Below are 20,039 nucleotides of genomic sequence, written 5' to 3' on the forward strand. Positions count from 1 at the left end.
TAATCCATAAACACTGAACAACTGCATTAATTTTCCGCTGGGATTGGACTATATGAGTAATGATTACTAACTGCTTTCACCCCTACTATTCCACAGCAACCATCACAGTTGCCCCCTTCCTCTCCCCAAAACCAAACTACACTTTTTTCTTTAACAATTGAGCATTCAGACAGAAAAGCAACAGGATACACGTTCTTTCATTCAGGTTTGAACTTACACCTGAATGTATATAGTACCTCAGGATTTTTACCCTTAAATTACTCTATCTGCATGAGAAGCTGATGGTTTTAATGCTACTTCTAATGAAGAGGTTTCAAAATCAGTTTTAGAGAGTTTGAATACAAAATACTAATTTCTTCAATTTAGGAAAACCATCCCTCCAGTACATGGCTATGCTGTACATAACAAGAGGCCAAAACTACAAATGGAACAAACTCTTTACAATACTCACCGATTTTCATTACAGAAATTGCTGTGTGAAATCAGCAAACACGTAACGCAAGGATTTACTTTTTGAAATCATGACACATGTATTTCGCATCCATTGAAGGCACTGTTTTGGGAAGCTTGTTGTGGCAGCTGTATGACACAGAAATGGGAAGATGGGTCTGCTTTCTGACCCAGTCTCAGTCTGCATTCACACCACTTGGGCACCACCTGACATGCAAAGCAGCTGCTCAATTGCACATACACTTTAGACAGGTCAGAAGAAAAACCTCAACAGCTATAGAAGTTAGGTACATTTGCATGTTGGCTCCTTGAGCACAAGAAGTGGGACTGTATATGCAAGGAGACCAAAAACCAGATTTCTCACCATGGTCCCAGACATGCAGAGTTCATGGAAACGTCTGCTTCTCACTGCACTTGCAAAAGCTCCTCTCTGGCAAATGGAGAACTGTCCACAACTGGCACCACAATAAACTCGATACACAAGCTTCAAAAGCACTGGAGGGATGATTTGACATCACATAGGCAACTTGAGCATCCAAAAGCAGACTTTTGAAATGCACAAATAAATAATCTTTCTACTTTCTTTTTTCCCCTATATCTATAAATATTGACATTTCAAGAAGGACCATGATACTGACCTGCATCTCATCCCTGTAAAAAGCTGAAAGCATTTGATGAAAATGCTCCATCCTGCAGGAGATGCAGATCTGTGTTTGCCAAAGGTGCCATGCGCTCTGCTGACCAGACCTGTTGCAAGTTCATTTCCTCACCAGATGGAGGGAAAACGAACATGGTTGTCAAATAGGAGCGGAGGACAAGTGAGCTGAGCTAATCTAAGGCAGCCGATTCTAGGGAAAGGTCTTCAGGGATTTTTAACTATAATTTCTGTTCATTGCATTAAGAATGGTATTCTCAAGAAAAAAAGCTAGTTTTCTCCCTCTGAAGGGGGAGTATTTTTTTATTTTTTATTAAGAGGTGATGGGGATATACTTGCCCTCATATACACATACTGATGTATGATCAGTAAGCCGTTCTGGGAATAGACTGACTATTTTAAGAGTCAGCAGCAAAGCAAAGGCAATTTCTGTAAGTCTCTCTACCCAACTTATTCCCAGAATCAATTTTACTTCATTCTTTGAAAGAAATATAGCACCACTTCAAATGCATTACAAAATCAAACCAGTTTGCCATTCTTTAGAAAGCAAATTCTTGTTAACATTCAAAGTTTCTCATCACAGTAGCTTCCGTTTCTGCATCTGCAATGTTAATTTTTGAAGATGCCAGCATAAAACCATTCTGCACTCATTGACTATTTTTACCATGATCACAAAGCACCACACTAGCTATTTTTACTGTTTCTTAAGTTTCTTAAATAACTTTAAGATACAGCTGAGAATATAATGAAGTTATGTGAAATATTTGCACAGCGTTTACTCTAAGGTTTTTTCTTATGATCTGTAAAATATCTCACACATGCATTTATATGAAGTTCCTTCTTTCCGTCTGTTTAAAATTTATCATGATTTCAGAAATACTTCTCTCTGATGATACTCAAAAGATTCAGAGCAACTTAAAGTCAGATCACAGCAGTCTTACGAGAGACCCTAGAATAGTAGCTACTTATATGGTAAAATTGCACCTTTTAGCTATGTTTGTCTTTCATAAAAGGATATTTTTAATATACTGAAAATTCAAAGTAAAGATAAGTAAGTTACTAAACTTCATCTTAAAAGAAACCATGGGCTAGAGAAAACATTTCTAACCAATACAGTTTGCAATTAGAAATCACAAGTACCTAAAGTTGCATTTTTTATTTATTCAGCTTTGTGCTACTTTGATGTACGGAGAGCTCCATTCTTGGTAACTGTCAACATACCAGGATTTAACTGAGAATCAGGAGCACAGACAATTAGTTCCCAAAATTATTAAACACAACTAAACCTAATTGCACTGACAAGCATACTCAATTCCCAGATTTTCTGAGGACCTCTATTCTTCTGTCAACAGTACGCCTACATACTCCAGAACAAACAATTGCAAGGACAACATGCCACTGTCACATAAACAGTATTTTAACATAGTTTGAAAACGTACTGCAGTAGAATATGTTAGAAGTATAACATCTATCCTTGTTAAATAAAATAGAAAATAAAGTTAAAGGTATAAAAGGGGCAACCCAGAGAATACAGAGATGACAAAACTAATAAGCATCCGGAATGGATGGTTCTTGATGTCCACGTGATTTTAATAATATTTTATAACTTAAGGAATGGATTCCATTTCTGGAATTAAACAATCCTTTATTGCCCTTCTAATTCATTTGTTAGCTCTCAGATGAAAGACAAACACACAATTCTAAATTCATTCATTTCTCAGACTACAAAAAAATGAATGAATGACTGACTGAATGAACACATGTTTGAATGTAGTACACATGCAACAAAAGACTTATTCCTCTGAGATTACAAGGTATTTCAGAAATGCCTCAAGGTACTCTCAGTTAAGATGATGCTTACCTTAGCTTGGTATGAGACAAAGAAAATAATAGTGAAAAAAAACCCCAAAATGCTCCAAATGAGAAACACAAAATCTAGAAATCAGACATGCAACCATTAAATCCAAAGCTTTAACTCCGTTTTTTATTTACTTACATGTTATGGGACAAAAATCAACCAAACTTCAAAGGAGTCTGCTCCCTCAGAGCCAAGTAATTACATCTAGAGTTGCTGTCAACTGGGAAGTGAGCATCCCTAGCTTGCTTTCCCCTGAAATAATCCCAAACTGGCTGTTGTTCCAGGCTCTGCTCAGAACCTCTTAACGCCACCAACGTCTTCTCCACAGAGCTATGCTGACAGATCTCCTCTCCCCCATACTTCTGTGACATCGCCTACTGCTGAGGTGTCTGCGCTACTGCTCTCCCACAGGCGTGGGTCAAGTTAGCACATGCAGGAAGCAGAAGGCAAAGGGGAAAAGAAAAAAACAAACCCAAATCCAGATGCTACGCTTTCTGAGGCTGCACAATTTCCTCAAACTAGCTTTTATTAGCAATAGCTATTGTTTATCTGATGAGCAGTCCCAAATCACAGCTATACAAACAGAAATTATTTTAATTCCTTTTATGCCCTGTCACAAAAGCACATACAATATATACCACCTAAATTTACTGTGAGGTTTGATTTTTTTTTTTAATTCTACATCTACTGGAGAAATCAAAAGGGTCAGTCAAAAAAGCTGTGACAGTAATAGGCACCTTCTAACAGAAAGACAGCAATCAATTACAAGCCATTTGCAGAAACTGTAGAGCTGTCACAGACTCGTTTACAGCTGCAGTTCAAGTCAGACTGCCTCTGATTGCCAAGCCATTTCCCCTCTTATACCTACAAAACTAGGACAGCTTCAGATAATTTTTAAAATTACACTAGAAGACCTGCATGCCAACCCAAGAAATGAACTGCAATATGGCATGGGCAGTTACTCCATCAAGTTGTGCACAAGCCATTAATACTGCTAGACGTGACAGATTTGAAGCTGGAGAGAAGGCAGGGAGCAGACCCGTCTGTTTTCCCCTCTATTTTGAGCTTTAATTGCAGCACATAATTTAGAGCATTAGAGCAAATTTCGAGCATTTAGAACAACAAGTAGTGTACATGAACTGTTCTCTGTGTATTTAAAACCTGAATCCTCCATAATTTTCTGTCATCTGGTGTATTTGGCTTTGTTTTTCTGCAAAAACTGATGCACCAGAATTTCCTCCCCTCCAGCAGGATGGGGACAGTGCACGGTGGGCAGCGTGTACCCTGGGCAAGCAAGGCACCCTGAGGCACCTGAGGGAACCCAACCAAGCACCAGCCTGCTGGTACAGCCAGCCACCAAGGCATCCTAAGCCCTGGGGTCACGTCTGCTGTGCTCCCTCAAAGATGCCTGCTCCTAAAACACTGCAGAAGCCCTAAAAAAGGACAGTAGAGAAAACCATACAATTCCTTCTAAAGTAACAATGTGCCCTAGAGGGAGAAAAATCCAGTTTATTCTTGTCTGGTTGCAAAGACTTTTTGGGGAGCATAAGCAATGTGTTACACAGGATAGGGATTATCTCTGTGGGAATCCCCTGTGCAGCAAGAGATGGGCCAACAATCACTGGGCTTCTCCTTACTCTCTAGGGAAACTGCATAAAGTCACCTATATTAGCCTGAAGTAGATTACAAAGTAATTCCAAAAGTAAGAGGGGATCAGCTCCTCTCGGCAGGTATGGCTAGAGACACAATATATCTTCCCTGTTCTGTTCTTCTGAGTTCTTACGTTCTGCCTTACCTCTAACAGTTTTTCATACAACCTAATACAAGACAGTAATATATTCCAGAACCACAAAAACTCTAGCTTCACTGTTTTGACACTGTCTTTCACAACATCCTTGTCTCTAAACTGGAAAGACATGGATTTGACGGATGGACCACTCAGTGGATAAGGAATTGGCTGGATGGTTGCACTCAAAGAGTTGCAGTCAACAGCTCGATGTCCAAGTGGAGAGCAGAGATGAGTGGTGTTCCTCAGGGATCAGTTTTGGGACTGTCGCTGTTTAACATCAACGACATGGACAGTGGGACTGAGTGCACCCTCAGCAGGTTTCACGATGACACCAAGCTGTGTGGTGCAGTCGACACACTGGAGGGAATGGAAGGGAGGGAAGTAGATGATCTTTAACGTCCCTTCCAACTGAAACCATTCTGTGATTCTATTATTTTTTTTATACAGGAGTGTAATGCAAGTGTTAGCACAAATTTGCTGGGAGTTACAACCAACTCATCAACAGAAGTAACAAAAACATTTCTGTTGTCAGAATGGCAATGTCTAGTAAAATCACGGCCACCAACATGAAAACACTACCCATGTTAGCAGTGAGGGATTCAAAACAATACACTTGAGTTGGACATAGGTTGCAATTTGACTGACTCAGAGCAAATGGACCAAAAGAAGGTCTTCAAAGACCAATGCAATCGAAGGTGGACACTAATTCTGGGGGTCCCTGACTCAGCTTCCAAAGTCTCAACTGAGAGAAGATCTGAGCATCCATTACTTTAGCTGAAGACAAACAGTAACTGCAGACATATAAAAGTTGTCCAAATTAGAGTAGGAATCACTGGCTCTGACACACTGCACTTCTCAAAGTCTGCAGTCCAGTCTAAAACTAGTGATGTTAAGCAAATGTTGCTATGGTCACTGCAATCTTAACAACAAGCTCTAGAAGTATCAGCAAAAACCAAACATGAACCAAACTGAACCAGTTAGAACATTATAGCAGCTTTACTGTTCTCTGCAGAACTGGGTTCAAGCAACACAGAAAGATTAATTTTACAAGTTTCCACCTGTTTGCCATTTGCCCCCATCACACTGCTTTTGGAGATGCAGCAGCTGTGCCTTAAATGCTGACCTGTCAGCATGGCCTCGAGATAATAAAACACTAAGTACAGCTAATATGCATAAATAATTTTCCAAAGTAGTCCTATAAATTAAATCCTTTCCCACAAAATGCAGAGTGTTAACACTATGACACTGTCTTTTCGTTCATAAAATTGTTATGTCAATGTTCTTACCCTGAAAGGTGGATCAGGCTTCTCCCTGTGTGGCACTTGGTCCAGAGTGCCATCAGTACTGCTCCTTTTCAAGCTGGATGTGACATCAGGCACATTACTAAAATCTACATTCAAAAGAAAACAAATAAATAAATTAAAGGATTATAGGACAGGAACAGGAAATCTATTTGCTTTTATCTGCAAATACTTTCAGTGTCTAGTAGGGGAAGAGAAGGAATAAAAATCTGCCATCTTCCCCAGCCTCTAGAAAATACACAAAGAGGTCAAAGTAAGGAACAACTATGGAAAGCCTGGAAATTATGCTTTCAAAACAGCAGCTGGACATCTAAGACCATCTGAAGCAACACATATTTGATCTACCAAAATAAACCCAACACTCTTGCTAACAGTGTGCTTTTGAAGGTAGCATTATCTATAATCAGCACACTCTGTGCTGAGACAATCAGTCAGGATAATTAAATGCACTCAGTAGTTCTCCTTGGATGAGCACACTATTGTTCGACACGACTTGGTCCTGAATTCCTTACAGATTTAAGAAGAAAAGATAATTTTGCCTTGGAACAAACACCACAGTTCATAATATGGACAAAGTCCCTTCTTGTTAATAATAGTTTACCAATTTTACTAAGTTTGGAGTCCATGTACATAGTAGCTGGCACAATGCAAAAAACAGAGGAGGTACTGCCCTGCTCCACTTATTGACAGACTGTAGCTTTCAGTGACATGTATGTTTGTAAATTCAAGATCTAGCCAACAATGCTGAACATTCATATAAAAATGATGGGTTTTTCTCTTTACATTTTCTGAATTGGCTGCTTAAAATCTACAGAGATGTTTATGTGGAAGTTCTAATTAAAATTCTTAGAAGTGAAAAAGTGATTTTTGTTCTATAGTATTATGAATCCAAGTAGCAGAAAATCATAAAGCAGCCACAAAAAAAAAAAAAAAAAAAAGAGGATTTTAGCAACCTCAGATGATAAACAGTAATAAAATAAAGAGGTTTTTTCTTAATTTGCTGCTTTGCTTCCTAGCCTTTAAGTCTCTAGGGTATAATTCACACCACATTAACCACATTTTCAAACTCTCTCTCAACACCTACAAATGCTGAAGATTTATTTTTAAGTGAAAACTGAGACTCTCATTTAATCACCGACTCCAACTGAGGTAGTAATTAAAACAAATATCACTCATCTCGCAGTTCAATCATGAGAGCTAGGAACAATTAAATTGTGAAGGACAACAGTATCTCTCCAGCCAGGTGTTGCTGTTGTCCTGTCCTTGCAGAGCAGGACCAGCTCCTCTCCTCAAGAACTGACAGACATGGACTGTAGCAGGGAGAGAAATGGGAACTTCATGCCCAGAAGAGCACCTTATAGCCCATGAGGAGCCTTCCTGGGAAGACAAAACATGGCAGACAGACTCCACAGGAAAGACAGAGAGAAAGATGCAAATAACTCAGCATGATGTCATCTTAATACTTTATTTTTCCATATGATATTAAGGTGTCTATGCCAAGCTTAGCATCGATGCTGACACTTTCCATCCAGATGCTAAAGACTCAACTAGTTTGTCACTTCCCTATCCTTGCAATTTTGAGTCTCTCTTCTGTATATGGGTGCACATGAATGCTGATTGACTTCCACCACTGTCAACTCCTGGGTAAACAAAAGGTAAGCCAAACCCTAAAACTTGAACTGACTTTGAAATAACGTTTTCTCAGGAGTTAAGCAATGCCAAGGATATTATTTCCCATTGTTTCCCACTTGTGCTCTTTTTACTTTCCTTCTTAGTTTTAATGCACTTCTCTCTCGTATCTCCAAACAACATGCACCAGAGATAGATGTTGCAGTGGCATATAAGATCTATTGATCTCAGGTAGCAGCTATCTGATGAGAAAGAAAAAAACCCTATGTCCTTCCCCGGATTCTACAAAGTGACCTTAAACATATTTGTCCTTTACAAAACAGGAAGTAAAACTAACCTACGCAAGCAGTGAAGAGAAAGCATAAATATAGGAAGAGGAAAGTAAGGTAAAACAATCAGTAGACAACATGAACAGAAATCAGGATAACAACATCCAAAGTAGGCGAACGGATTATTATATCATTTTGTCCAGGTGATCTATCATTTCCTCCCTTCACCCTCATCTTTGTTTTCCCTTTGTAGTCTATAGGATTGTCAGAGGCAGGTCTACATAGTCCTGCCCATTTTTACTGCATTTTCTATTGCCAGAATGTGTTGCTGATGGTAGCTAGGGTAAGAAACTGTAAATGTTAGTTTAAATATTAATAACTAAAAAAAGTTACATGGAAAAGACCCAAGGTGAAAAATGACATCCTACTGCATGCTGTATGCCAAACTAACAGGGGGAGGGAAGGAAAGAAGCATGTATGGCTTGTTAAACAGTTGAGCGTCCATATCCTGTCTCCCCTTCTTTCTTTTACTGTGGAAGTACTACTTCCTTTGGATCTGCTCCTATAAATCATCAAGCTATTCCCAAAGAGCATACAGGCATTCACATCAGCTGCATAGCTAAAAAAACCCAAAACAACAACAAATCAAGGGGCAAAGAAAATAATTATTACCTTAGAGAATGGGTAATTTCAAACGCAAAGTCTAAGGACATAAACACAGCAGCAAGTTTAATACTGAAATTCTCTCTGCTTCTAGTAATGAATGAAAGGGGAGTAACAAGACAAACCATACAAAATTTATTTTCTTTAAACATTCAAATTTGGATTTAGCTCTACAATGAGATTCATATTAACAAAGATGTTCAAAAGTAGTAACGCAAAACTGTTATCTTACGGGCTAGGTAACCACTATCCTTTCAGGCAAAACTATCAGTAAAACTGTAGGGAGTATGCATAGAACTAAGAGAAATGTTACAGATGTGTGAGTACAAAATCATTCGAGTACATAATGTTCTGGACCTTTGCTGGGAATGAGCACAGAAAAGTATGCAAGGAGATACACATTCCTAAAAATAACCCAAATGTGAGGTCAAATCATCACTTCCTGGCAATTTATTTTTTAATTAATAACTATCTTTAATGTCACTTACCTTACTACAATTACATTACTGACTTGTTAAAGAAAACATGGACTACTTTGCCAGAAACACCACTTGAGAGGCTTTCCAGCATAGTAATGGTGAGTATACCATGACTTAATTCTGCCTTTACAGCTCCATTACAGTAGTACATTTAATTTATTCTACTGACATACTTGTAATAAACCTATCTGGAAGAAAAAAAGGGACTGATCACATTGGGTTAAAGAAAACTTGGTTTAAATCTTTTAACATAATTTATCTCTACTGCAGCGTATCTCTCTGTCCTGTTTACACACACAGACACACACAGACACACACACACACACTCATGCATAGTGAGTTGAAATGTGTATCACTTCCATCTGGGAAGGACAGGAACCTCTTAGGTAGGTAGATTCTTCTGATCTAGCAAACAGAAGTGTCTCCAGACACTAAAATACAAAGTCAGTGTGGTGGGTTGACTTTAGCTGGATGCCAGGTGCCCACCAAAGCAGCTCTATCACTCCCCTCCTCATCTAGACAAGGGACAGAAAAGGTATCAAAAGGCTCATGGGTCGAAGTAAGGACAGGAAGAGATCACTCAGCAATTACCATCACAGGCAAATCATATTTGACTTGGGGAGATTAGTTTAATTTATTACCAATCAAATTAGAGTAGGGTAAAGATAAATAAAATAAATCTTTAAAACACCTTCCTCCCACCCCTCCCTTCTTCCTGGGCTTAACTTTACTCCCAATTTCTCTACCTCCTCCCCTCTACTGGCACAGGCAGATGGGGAATGGGAGTTGCAGTCAGTTCATCACGTGTGGTTTCTGCCACTCCTTCCTTCTCAGGGGGAGGACTCCTCACACTCTTCCCCTGCTCCAGTGTGGGGTCCCTCCCATGGGAGACAGTCCTCCACGAACTTCTCCATCGTGGGTCCCTTCCACAGGGTACAGTCCTTCAGGAGCAGACTGCTCCAGCATGGGTCCCCCACGTGGTCACAAGTCCTGCCAGCAAACCTGCTCCTGCTTGGGCTCATCTCTCCACAGGTCCTGCCAAGAGCCTGCTCCAGGGTGGGCTTCCCACAGGGTCAGAGCCTCCTTCCGGTACACTCACCCACACCAGCGTGGGTCCTCCATGGGCTGCAGGTGGACATCTGCTCCACCACTAACCTCCACGGGCTGTAGGTAGGGGCACAGCCTGCCTCACCATGGTCTTCACCATGGGCTGCAAGGGAATCTCTGCTCTTGTTCCAGAAGCACCTCCTCCCCCTCCGTCTTCACTGACCTTGGTGTCTGCAGGGTTGTTTCCCTCACATATTCTCACTCCTCTCTTCTGCTGCAATCACACATGATTCTTCCCCCTTCTTAAATATGTTATCACAGAGGTGCTACCACCATCACTGATGGGCTCGGCCTTGGCTAGCAGCGAGTCCGTCTTGGAGCCAGCTGGCATTGGCTCTGTCAGACACAGAGGAAGCTTCTGGCAGGTTCTCACAGAAGCCATCCCTGTAGCCCCACCCCTACCAAAACCTTGCCACACAAACCCAATATAGTCAGCTTGTTGCAGAGAAGAAAAGTAGCAACCTCAGATAAACGATAAAATTCTGAGAAAAGCACAGGACGAAAATGCCATTATGTGAAAAGCTTAACTACATCATATGAAATGCACACCAAACTGTTAGCTTGGTTTCTAGCAATAAACAGCTAAGTACTAAGAGCCTGCTCAGCACCTTCAGCTATCAACAACATTAACGAAAAAGAATGCCATTACTCGTGCAACGCTGTGCCTCGGTGGCAGGCAGATACATGACTCACAATCATTCAAGATAAATTATAATGTAACCACTAAAACCTGAAAGAAAGCATACTTCCGAAGTCATGTTCCTTGCTACTCATCATTCAATTAGAAGTAGGCACAGAGCACACAGATGGGACAGTTGGTGAGAAAAACAAACACATACAGCATATTCAAGAGCTCTGTACGCCTACAGGAATGTATCTTCCCACGTCGCCACCATGTGTGGTGATACACATACAAGTGGTCAATATGGAAGTTATTCACATGTTATTGTGAGTGGTGAGGTACAATGGAAACACATCCTCTAGCAGATGTGTGAGACAATAATAATCTGTGCTACAATCCCAGCCAAGAAACCAAAGGAAATCAACTGGAAAACATCAACATCGACCATCCGGCAATACATTTACCATAAAGAAGCCATCAACAAATGCAAATGTCACTTATCTCTTTTTTTCTGTTTAATTAACGAAGAAGCCTTAATTACTTACTAGTCAGCATTGCTCTTACCACTTTAGCTGCTCACTGCAAGGCAAAAGTATGAGGAAAAAGTAAGGACTGAGGCTCCTTCCTTTTATAATTCTTTTTTTCCTAACACTTCAGAACTTGTTCTGGTTTAGATTTTTCTCACCAATTTCAAAAAATGCCAAATAATCATCACAAGCATGTCAAGTGTTATCAAATGTCGAGCACTATGTAGGTGGTGTAACCACCCCCTTTCTCAAACTACAGCAAGAGGGTGTGTTTCCACCTGCCACTCTACTGACACCAATAAATTGAACAAAAAATTCCTTCAAGCTCTACACAAGAAGGCAACACAGCAAAATTAAATGTACTCAAGTCTCTCACTCCAAGACTAACTAAGACCACTGCAGGGGATAATTTTCAGATCTAGCAGGAGCAGCAGTTCTGTGCATCACTTGATAACTATCCTCAGCAAGTAAAGAAATACTCTTGACGGGCACAGACAGTCTTGACCTCGGTAAAAATATAGCGACTTCCAAAAAAATGGAAAATTTGGTTTCCATTTTGCAACATATCTGAGATTGCAAAAACAGTTTGCTTTGTATCAGAATGAAACCATGTCCTTTTACACTATGCTATTTTATTTTTGTCAAAATGCTGAGAAAGAGATACCACAGAGCAAAAAGAAGTAGCGTGACACCAGGATATTCATCCATGATGTAGGAGAGAAAGATGAAATCACCTGCTCTGCCAGATTCAGGCGAGGAAAGTGAACCTGGGTCTGTCTCAGCTAAGGTAAGGCGCTTGATTAACAGCTAGTAGCTGTGAGTCTTCCCTGGTACCCCCAGCTCCATCTGATCCACTTACTGTATCACCAAACATTCACTACAGCAATAGATTCAGACTCTAGAGCTCATGGCAAAGCTAGTCCCATAGGACGCGACTGACCTAGACGAAAATCTGTCTGTCTGCAACAGGGAAGAATGAGGCAGGACATCAATTAATGACTAGAAAATGATCACATCTGAGGTGGGTGCAAACCGAGTTGTACTCAGGCAACTCAGCAGAGGATTAAACATCCTTTAGCTCTCAACATTTAAAACCTGGCATATGAAATTGAAACTCAAGAGAAAGGATTTTAATAAATGATTCAACTGATGATGGGGAAAAGAGGATGATGCTACGCAGCTGGTGAACAACAAGCAATAGCTATGTTTAAAGAAAGAATGAGAATGTTGGGGGAAAGTAATATAGAAAACCACAGATCTGTGACCTATGTAGTAACCTAAGGCTTTCACAATCAATTCAAGGAAAGATAAACTTAATATGTGGAGATAAATGAAAATTATATACATACAGTATGTATAAGCAGACTGTGTCAAATTAACCTGACATCTGCCTTCAGTAAAAGATGTTTTTAAAGACAAAGAACATAGGATATGTCCAACCTTCTGAAAACTTAGTTTAAAAAAAGAAAAAAAGAAACCTTATAATATCCCAAGGGAAATTATTAGCTAAAACGAAAAGGATAGGAATTAAAACAAGGCAGAACTGGATAGCAGGTAAGATAACAATAGATCAGTCCGAATAAACTTCTAGGCCTGGGAGGGGCTAATGGTAGATTTTGTCCAAGGTGGGTTTGGGGACCAATTTTACCTGGTATTTTCATTATTTGTCTCAGCAAAGAAAGTACAATAGGAAGTACTCTGATTAAATACTCTAATCATTGCAAGTTAATACACAGCATTAACTAAAAGCATGACTAGATTTGCAGAAAGGAGATGCAGGATGACCTTGAAAATGTAGCCACAGTCCCAGAATGCAATCACACAGAACTAAATTTCAGGGTCCAGTAAGAATAATTTCTTATATAAGCTGTGGCTCATCAGTTGGAAACATGAAAGGAAGAAAAGTGTGAAAGTATGGAGAAGGGGTTAACAACATGTAGTTTTGAGCTAGAGCTACTTAAGCAATAGTCAAGACCAGCAGATACTGATCAGTTATAACACTGGCCAGGAATATGTCTCTGCTGGCAATGAGAAGACTGGCTTTCAACCATCATATGTAGAAATTTCTGGAACAGGCTTACCTGCGAGCAAAGAATGCAAGCAGTCTATCCTGTTTTAAAATGGAATATGATAAATGTATCAATAGGGTTGCTGAAAGGCCTCACTAGCAGAGGACTGGACTCACTGAATATGGAAATTCCTTCCCATCCTAGGTTCCTCTGTCACCAACATAGCACAAATATTACATAGATGCCTAAATGCAGCTGCCAGAAGCCTCTGCTTGTTCAGTAAAGCACAAAAAGATACTTCAATTTTCATTAGTGCTGGTGTGTAAAGATCCTGGCAAAGAGTCTTTATGACTAAAAGAACACTTGTATCACAAGTCCATATTGGTGAAGAAGCCCTGACAGCTGTCCTGTACCCCAGTCGCTTACTGATTCTCGCTCAGATGTTCATCATTAACTCTAGTGCTTACTCCGCTACAAACTGATCTTTCTCTCGTTTGTAGTTCTCTGGCTTGAGAGGGAAATGGCACTCCCACTTCTCATCCTCTCTGCTGCAGTTTTTAATCCACAGTAGTTTGATGGTTCAGATATGGCAACACACACACAGAGAGCTTCAAACAATTATGATGGGCTTTGTTTAGTCTGTAAAATCACATACCCCAACCTCAGATCAGCATTTTGAAACACTGGTATTGTCCAGTGATTTCAAACAGATGTTGTAAAACAGCAATAAAGCAGGCATCAACTTATTTCTGAGAATATTAATACGAATTTTAGCTTGAAAAAAATTAGGATCTGTAATTATGAGGAATTATAGGAGGTCCAGTCTATCCACTAGAAAAGAATGCATTCAATATTTTCACTAATTCCCAAATGCTCTAGAAACTGCCAATAAAACACAACACAGCCAATCTTCAGCATGTAAGATATTCTCCCTCTCCTCATTACAGAGAGTTTCCATAACACGGCTGCATGGTTTAGATGGAAATGAGATATTACATTTGGGTAATAAAGTTAAGCCAGGTGTATGGAAAGCTGCATTTTTCATTGTTGTGTGAATTCTCCAGACTGATCAGTTAATTATGATAAGCTTGCAGTTCCCATATTCTTCTAGCCAATGTAACTATCAAGAGAAAAATAAGCTTCCAAGAGAAGATAACAAATATTTCCAAAATCCCTGGTGCAAATAATACTAAAGTCTGAGCCAACTCTCATAAAGGTACAAAGCCTTGGTGGTCTTAATGCCTTCAGACTTACTGAAAAACAGGGAGTGGTAGGTGAGGCATTCCAGCATTGCCTGGAGAAGAGAAGTATCTGTGTGGTGAACTTGAAAAATGTTCCCTTGGAGACTAGTACTCATAACTTCAGTTAAATGGTTCAGCCTGGCAAGTAACATGTATGTGCTTATTTCTTTTGGTTCAACACAACTAAATATATTTCAGGTTTTCAACAACAGTATACTTATTCTTTTGTAAGTAGTTTTGAAGTTAAAAAATAGGTATGTAAGCATTTCTTTCTGTATTCTTTTCCTTTCTGAAAGACTTTAAGAATAGCTTTCAAAAAGTAACAGTTGATCCAAAGGAATTTATTGAATGGCTTTCAAGAGACATTCTCATAATCTCTGTTAAAGAAAGCATCCAAGTTTCACCAGAGAGGTATGAAGGGTTCTGGGTTCACTACTTCAGTTATGAATAACTCATATGTCTTGCTTATGTGAGGATGAGGCTTTTCAGTTCTTTAGCTCATGTTATCCCCTGGGATCAACATGGAAGGGGCACCCAGCAGCTGGCATCCAAGACAGAGCTCATGCAATATCTGCAGTCCTTTAAATTTCTGTCTAGGTTGAGAAGAGAACATTAACTGTGATCAGAAAGGAGAAAAACAAGAGTTCTAGGAGAAGACAAACTCCCATGCAAGATTCATTAACTGTCCCACAACAATCATTTGCACTGGAGAAATTGCTACTAAAAGTGAGGAGGGTCTAGAAGATGAGGTGTGGGGATAAAGCCACATAGGTTTAGTAAAGCTGTGATACAAGAGGACAGTAGAATTGATCCAGGGTTTCCATCATGAAGGCCCAGGTCTGGAATCATCAGGAGGTGTTTGGAGGCATACAGTTCTTTAAGGCCTTCATACAAGAGCAGGGTTTTTTTCTCTACATCCTCTTTGGCCAGAGAAGGGTGATTATAAATTTGGTGGTAAGTCAGCTGAAAAAAATTCAGAGCCCATAACACAAGAATAAGAATGGGCCAGCTCAAGTGAAATGTGGAGAGCTAATTTCCACCTAGGAAAAGTGCACTGAAAGGTCCTACTTTACCTCAGGATGCTGATCTATTTCCTCTGTATGTCACAGCAGCAAATAAATAAACAAATAAATAAATATTTTTTTTTCACTCTTATGTCCTACCAGTACAAGCCTTGACATAGAAAAAATGATTGCTACACACTGAACTTATTCATGAAGAGCTTTTACAGCCACATTTGATTTCTAGACCAAAAGCTGTCTCCAGGTAGCTTCTGCATTAAAGAAACAGATCTGAGAAGGCAGGTGCAGCCACAGATGAAAAATACCTATTGAAACACATCATACCTTCCACCACTTCAAGCTGAAAGACAAAGCAATTTGATTCACCTCTCATCTTCATTGGGGTTCTCTATGAATCCGAGCAAACAACTGAAGTACCATGGACCCTAAATTCAGATTCTTATTAATCTCCAGTCAAGTTTTCCAGAATTATGGGAGTGTTCATGTTAGCTCAGTTCAGTAATTTTAACCAGAATTTATGTAAGTTTTTAACTATGGCACAGTGCCAGTTCAGTTGTTTCCCCACAGCTGGTACTCACAGGCAAGTATTACTACTTAAGCATTCACACTCCAATGCTGGAGTAAATTCAAAACAATTTGCAGGCAGTAACTGGAGTTATTATCTGTGCAGTGGTTTACAGCTTTCATGCTGCTTTAACCAACAGCTAGAAAGACAGTGAAATACTGAATTTATTACCAATTCAAAAACCCCTCCTCTTTTTGCCTAGGAAATTTTCAAGTTCTTCTGAAAGCCTTTGACCTCAGATACCAACTATCTCAAATTCTCATTGCTAAATTAACATGACTAGAGTCTACTAATCCAATACTACTGTAAAGTTACAATAGTAACTTTAGTTTCTAGAAAACTAAAACTAAACATGTTAGAGAAAAAAAAAAAACCAAATAAAATGTACCAGATTTTAGTAATTCAGAAATTATTTAATCTCTGCAAGGTATTTTGGCTTTTATCACTTGTTGCTGTCCTAGGCATTCTGTAACATTTTGGGACTAGTTGGAAGGTACCCTCTCAACAGCTTCAATGCTGTAACAAATGACTCTTTGGTGTAGCTAGAAACTTCATTTAGGAATTCATTCAAGATGTTAAATCTGGCAAGTAAAATTAGCATACTGCTGTCATAACATCAGTCTTCCTATATAGGGTTCTGAAACACAGAATTATTATATGTCTGTCACTGACAAGACTGTTATCAAACAAGACAAGAGCTATAGGTTCCCTTCATGGCCCCATGTTCTGGCTTCAGGGAACAAAGTATGAGACATGAGAAGCTGCTCTACAATGCTTCCTGAAGTACAGATGGAACCAGGCTGCTGCTTTTTGCAGATCTGATACTGCCTAGACAAAAGGAATCTCATACTTCTGGCCAGGGTCTGAAATGCTCGAGCACGACAAGTCTCTCTCCTTTGTTGTCATCCTTCAGTGAAGGAAAGTGATGCTTCTTCTTTAAACACTCCACATTTTCACGTTTAGAAAAAGCCAGCATGTTCATGCAAATATTCTTCTATCATACAGCTTGCTTAAGACATGTTGGGCCACATGCTGAACAGCGGCTTAGCTCCAGTCAGCCACCTACTTCTGCAAGTGTGACTTTCTGTAGGCTGCTTTATGCTCTCTTTTCTTTTTTTCTAAATATCTGCAGAAACATCCATCTTGAAGCTGTAGCAGAGTCCTTTAGATCCCTTGGGAGTTTCTTTGTCGGTTAACTGTTCATCCTGAAGCAAAGTAATTTGATTCATTTGCTAATTCAGTAATCAATAGGAGATACAAATTAGCAACATAATAGGAACTAGCTGCCTGCACTTCTGCAGCAATGCCTGATTAGCCCCTGCATGTCAACGGTATGTTTTATAGGGTTATTTAACTTCCTAAACTTTCTCCGTCCAAGTATCTGCCAGTCACACAACTGTTCAGGCTTTTCACTTTTATGCTTAACAATTCATACTGGCTTCTCAAACTGTTACCTAAATATGTTTGTTTCCTAAGTGCATAACAAATGCCTTCTTAGATGCATTCTCACCGGAGGCCAGTGTTAGTCGCAGCTAGTGCATCACCCTTCTACTCCAGTTCAACAGCTGGAAATGTGTGGCTGTGGTATGGAGGAGGAAGACAGAGCAGAGCCCATGTTGGGTGGCCACCATCCTCTCTACAAGTGTCAGCAAAGGCTGCAGCCCACTGCTGCCATTAGGTCTTCCAGGTTGAGGCTGCTGGACATGCAGGAGTGCTGTCAGTGGCTCCTCTCCTGGTTTCTGCTGCTACAGCGGGATTGCTCACATAGGACAGCTTTGGCCATTCTCAGGTCATTTGCACCAAGGAGATTTGGAAAGTAAATGGAGCTGGCCCTGTCAAGGTACCAAGTGTACCACCTTAGTGGTATATTTTCTTCCCCATCTCAGATTTACAGGCACAAAAGTAATGAAAACAGAAAGGAAAAAGGGAGGAAAAAAAAGTTACTTAATAGTTTAGCAAGAATTGGTGGCTAGCCTCAACAGTTTTTATAATTACTCAACCTACGTTACCTCCATGAAACACGGAACATCTGCTGTTTGATGTGTTTTAAATTATGCCTAAGGCACTGGTCTGTATGTGAATGTCTCTAACTTTATCATCATTAATAAATCTCCTTGCTGTCCATATTGTCACTCTACAGAATTCAGTAGGATGGGCAATGTCACCATTTATGCCTGTGTACTGTCACTGAGCCAGAAGGTGCAGTTCCACAGGGTTTAATGGAATTTACACCAAGAAAAAACAATTTGGCCCACTGACTTCACAGGAATTAAATCATAGCAGCATGTAGCAACGCAGAACAAAATACTAGAAAAGCACAACGGAGAGCATTTAAGGCTGTCCCATTTTATAGCACAAACAATCTTTTTAATTTGCAGCACACACATCTAGCAGGAAGCCAACAGGACAGTTTGTCAAGTGCCAGCAAGAGCTCATTAAACCACCACTCTTAGGAAACACTCTGTATTGCAAAACATGCAGTAGGCAACGAGTGCTCATACAGATCCAGCTTCTGAAGAGGCAAATGCTTTCCTCAAATTAACCTCTACACTGCTACAGTCCCAGGTATAAGGATAAGACCTCTTCACAAGCCAGACCCAGTCTTCTGGTGACTCGCAAGAGCGTGGTATAAAGACACTTATGTTAATGGCACACAAACGGCTGGAGCAGGAGTTAACCTACCATGGTTGTCCAAGACTACTGTAAACACACACCTCACCTCTGAGCTCACTTTGATGAACAGCCACTACCTGTTCTATCACATCTATGTGGCTTCCTGCTGAAGTAAATTGGGTAATGAGTTAAAAAAAAAAAAGAAAACCCAGCAGAATCATCAGTCTTCAGGCAGATAAGTAGTCATGTTAAAAAGAGGCACTGCTTTTAAATGTGTTGCCTCACACCATGTAAAACCATCAGATATCTGGTATTAGATCCACCAGGCAAGATGGAGTGATGCATGCAGACCTGCACAACTAACACAGACCAAGGCCTACATCTAACAGGACTGTGGGTGTCCTTGGGACTCAAGAAGCTAAGAAGCAATATTCACCTCTTCTGCGCTCAAAAGGGTTTCCTGTGAAAGGATAAAAATAAATTTCTTTGACTTCTCACACACGCATTGCAATGAAGGCCATGCCCTACAGCATGAAGAAGAGAATTTAAATGTCAAAACAGCAACAAGGCAAACAAACAAGACCTGATTTGGGAAGAACTAAAAGTAGAAGTTACTTTAGAAATGTTTTCAGTTGAGTTTTAGTTTCGCTTTTGTTTACGAAATGCTTTGAACATTACATTAAAAGATGCTTACAAAATGCTTAAAAACTATGGGCAAAGAGCAACAAGCAGAGTGGTCTGAGCTAGCGCTCCAGGCACAGCCCCCAGCTGCTGGAGGCTACAGACCACTTTGTTTCACATCTTCCTGACTTTATCTATTTTTTTAAGAGGGACACACAGGTCCTTCTGATATTCAGGCTGGGTTGGGTTTGGAAAAGGATATATAGGGAGTGCTATCTAGAGAGGCGTGTGTAGTGACATGCATAGAGCCAGCTGGCTGCAGAGCCAACCTCTAGTGTCCCTTTTCCTCCCTCAACTCAGTGGTATCTGACATTTGCTGAATGGAGCAAAGTTTTCTGGAGAAGCTGAGAGTTGCAATTACGCTTTGCAGAGGCATCTAAACCACCTAGTGAAGCGTATTTGAAGCAGAAAGTACCTTTGAACTGAATCCAAACCAATTATTATTACAACCACATTTTTAAAAGTAATTTAGTCATATAAAAATTAAACTTGTGGCTGACTGATGTGTTTTGCTTCTGTGCATGCTTACTGAAATCAAAATCAGAGGTGGCTCACGTCT

General features: G+C 40.0%; 1 protein-coding gene across 1 annotated transcript in view; it reads right to left on the reverse strand.

Moving 5' to 3' along the window:
- The window catches only part of TIAM2 (TIAM Rac1 associated GEF 2), a 98,277-nt gene that overhangs the window by 26,068 nt on the left and 52,170 nt on the right, over positions 1 to 20,039 (reverse strand). The window contains exon 15 of the mRNA XM_074896519.1: positions 6,039 to 6,142. Within this exon, the coding sequence (XP_074752620.1) occupies positions 6,039 to 6,142 (104 nt within the window). The remainder of the gene's footprint in view (positions 1 to 6,038; positions 6,143 to 20,039) is intronic.

Source organism: Athene noctua, chromosome 1 (assembly GCF_965140245.1).
Source record: "Athene noctua chromosome 1, bAthNoc1.hap1.1, whole genome shotgun sequence".
In the NCBI taxonomy this organism is placed as follows: Eukaryota; Metazoa; Chordata; class Aves; order Strigiformes; family Strigidae; genus Athene; species Athene noctua.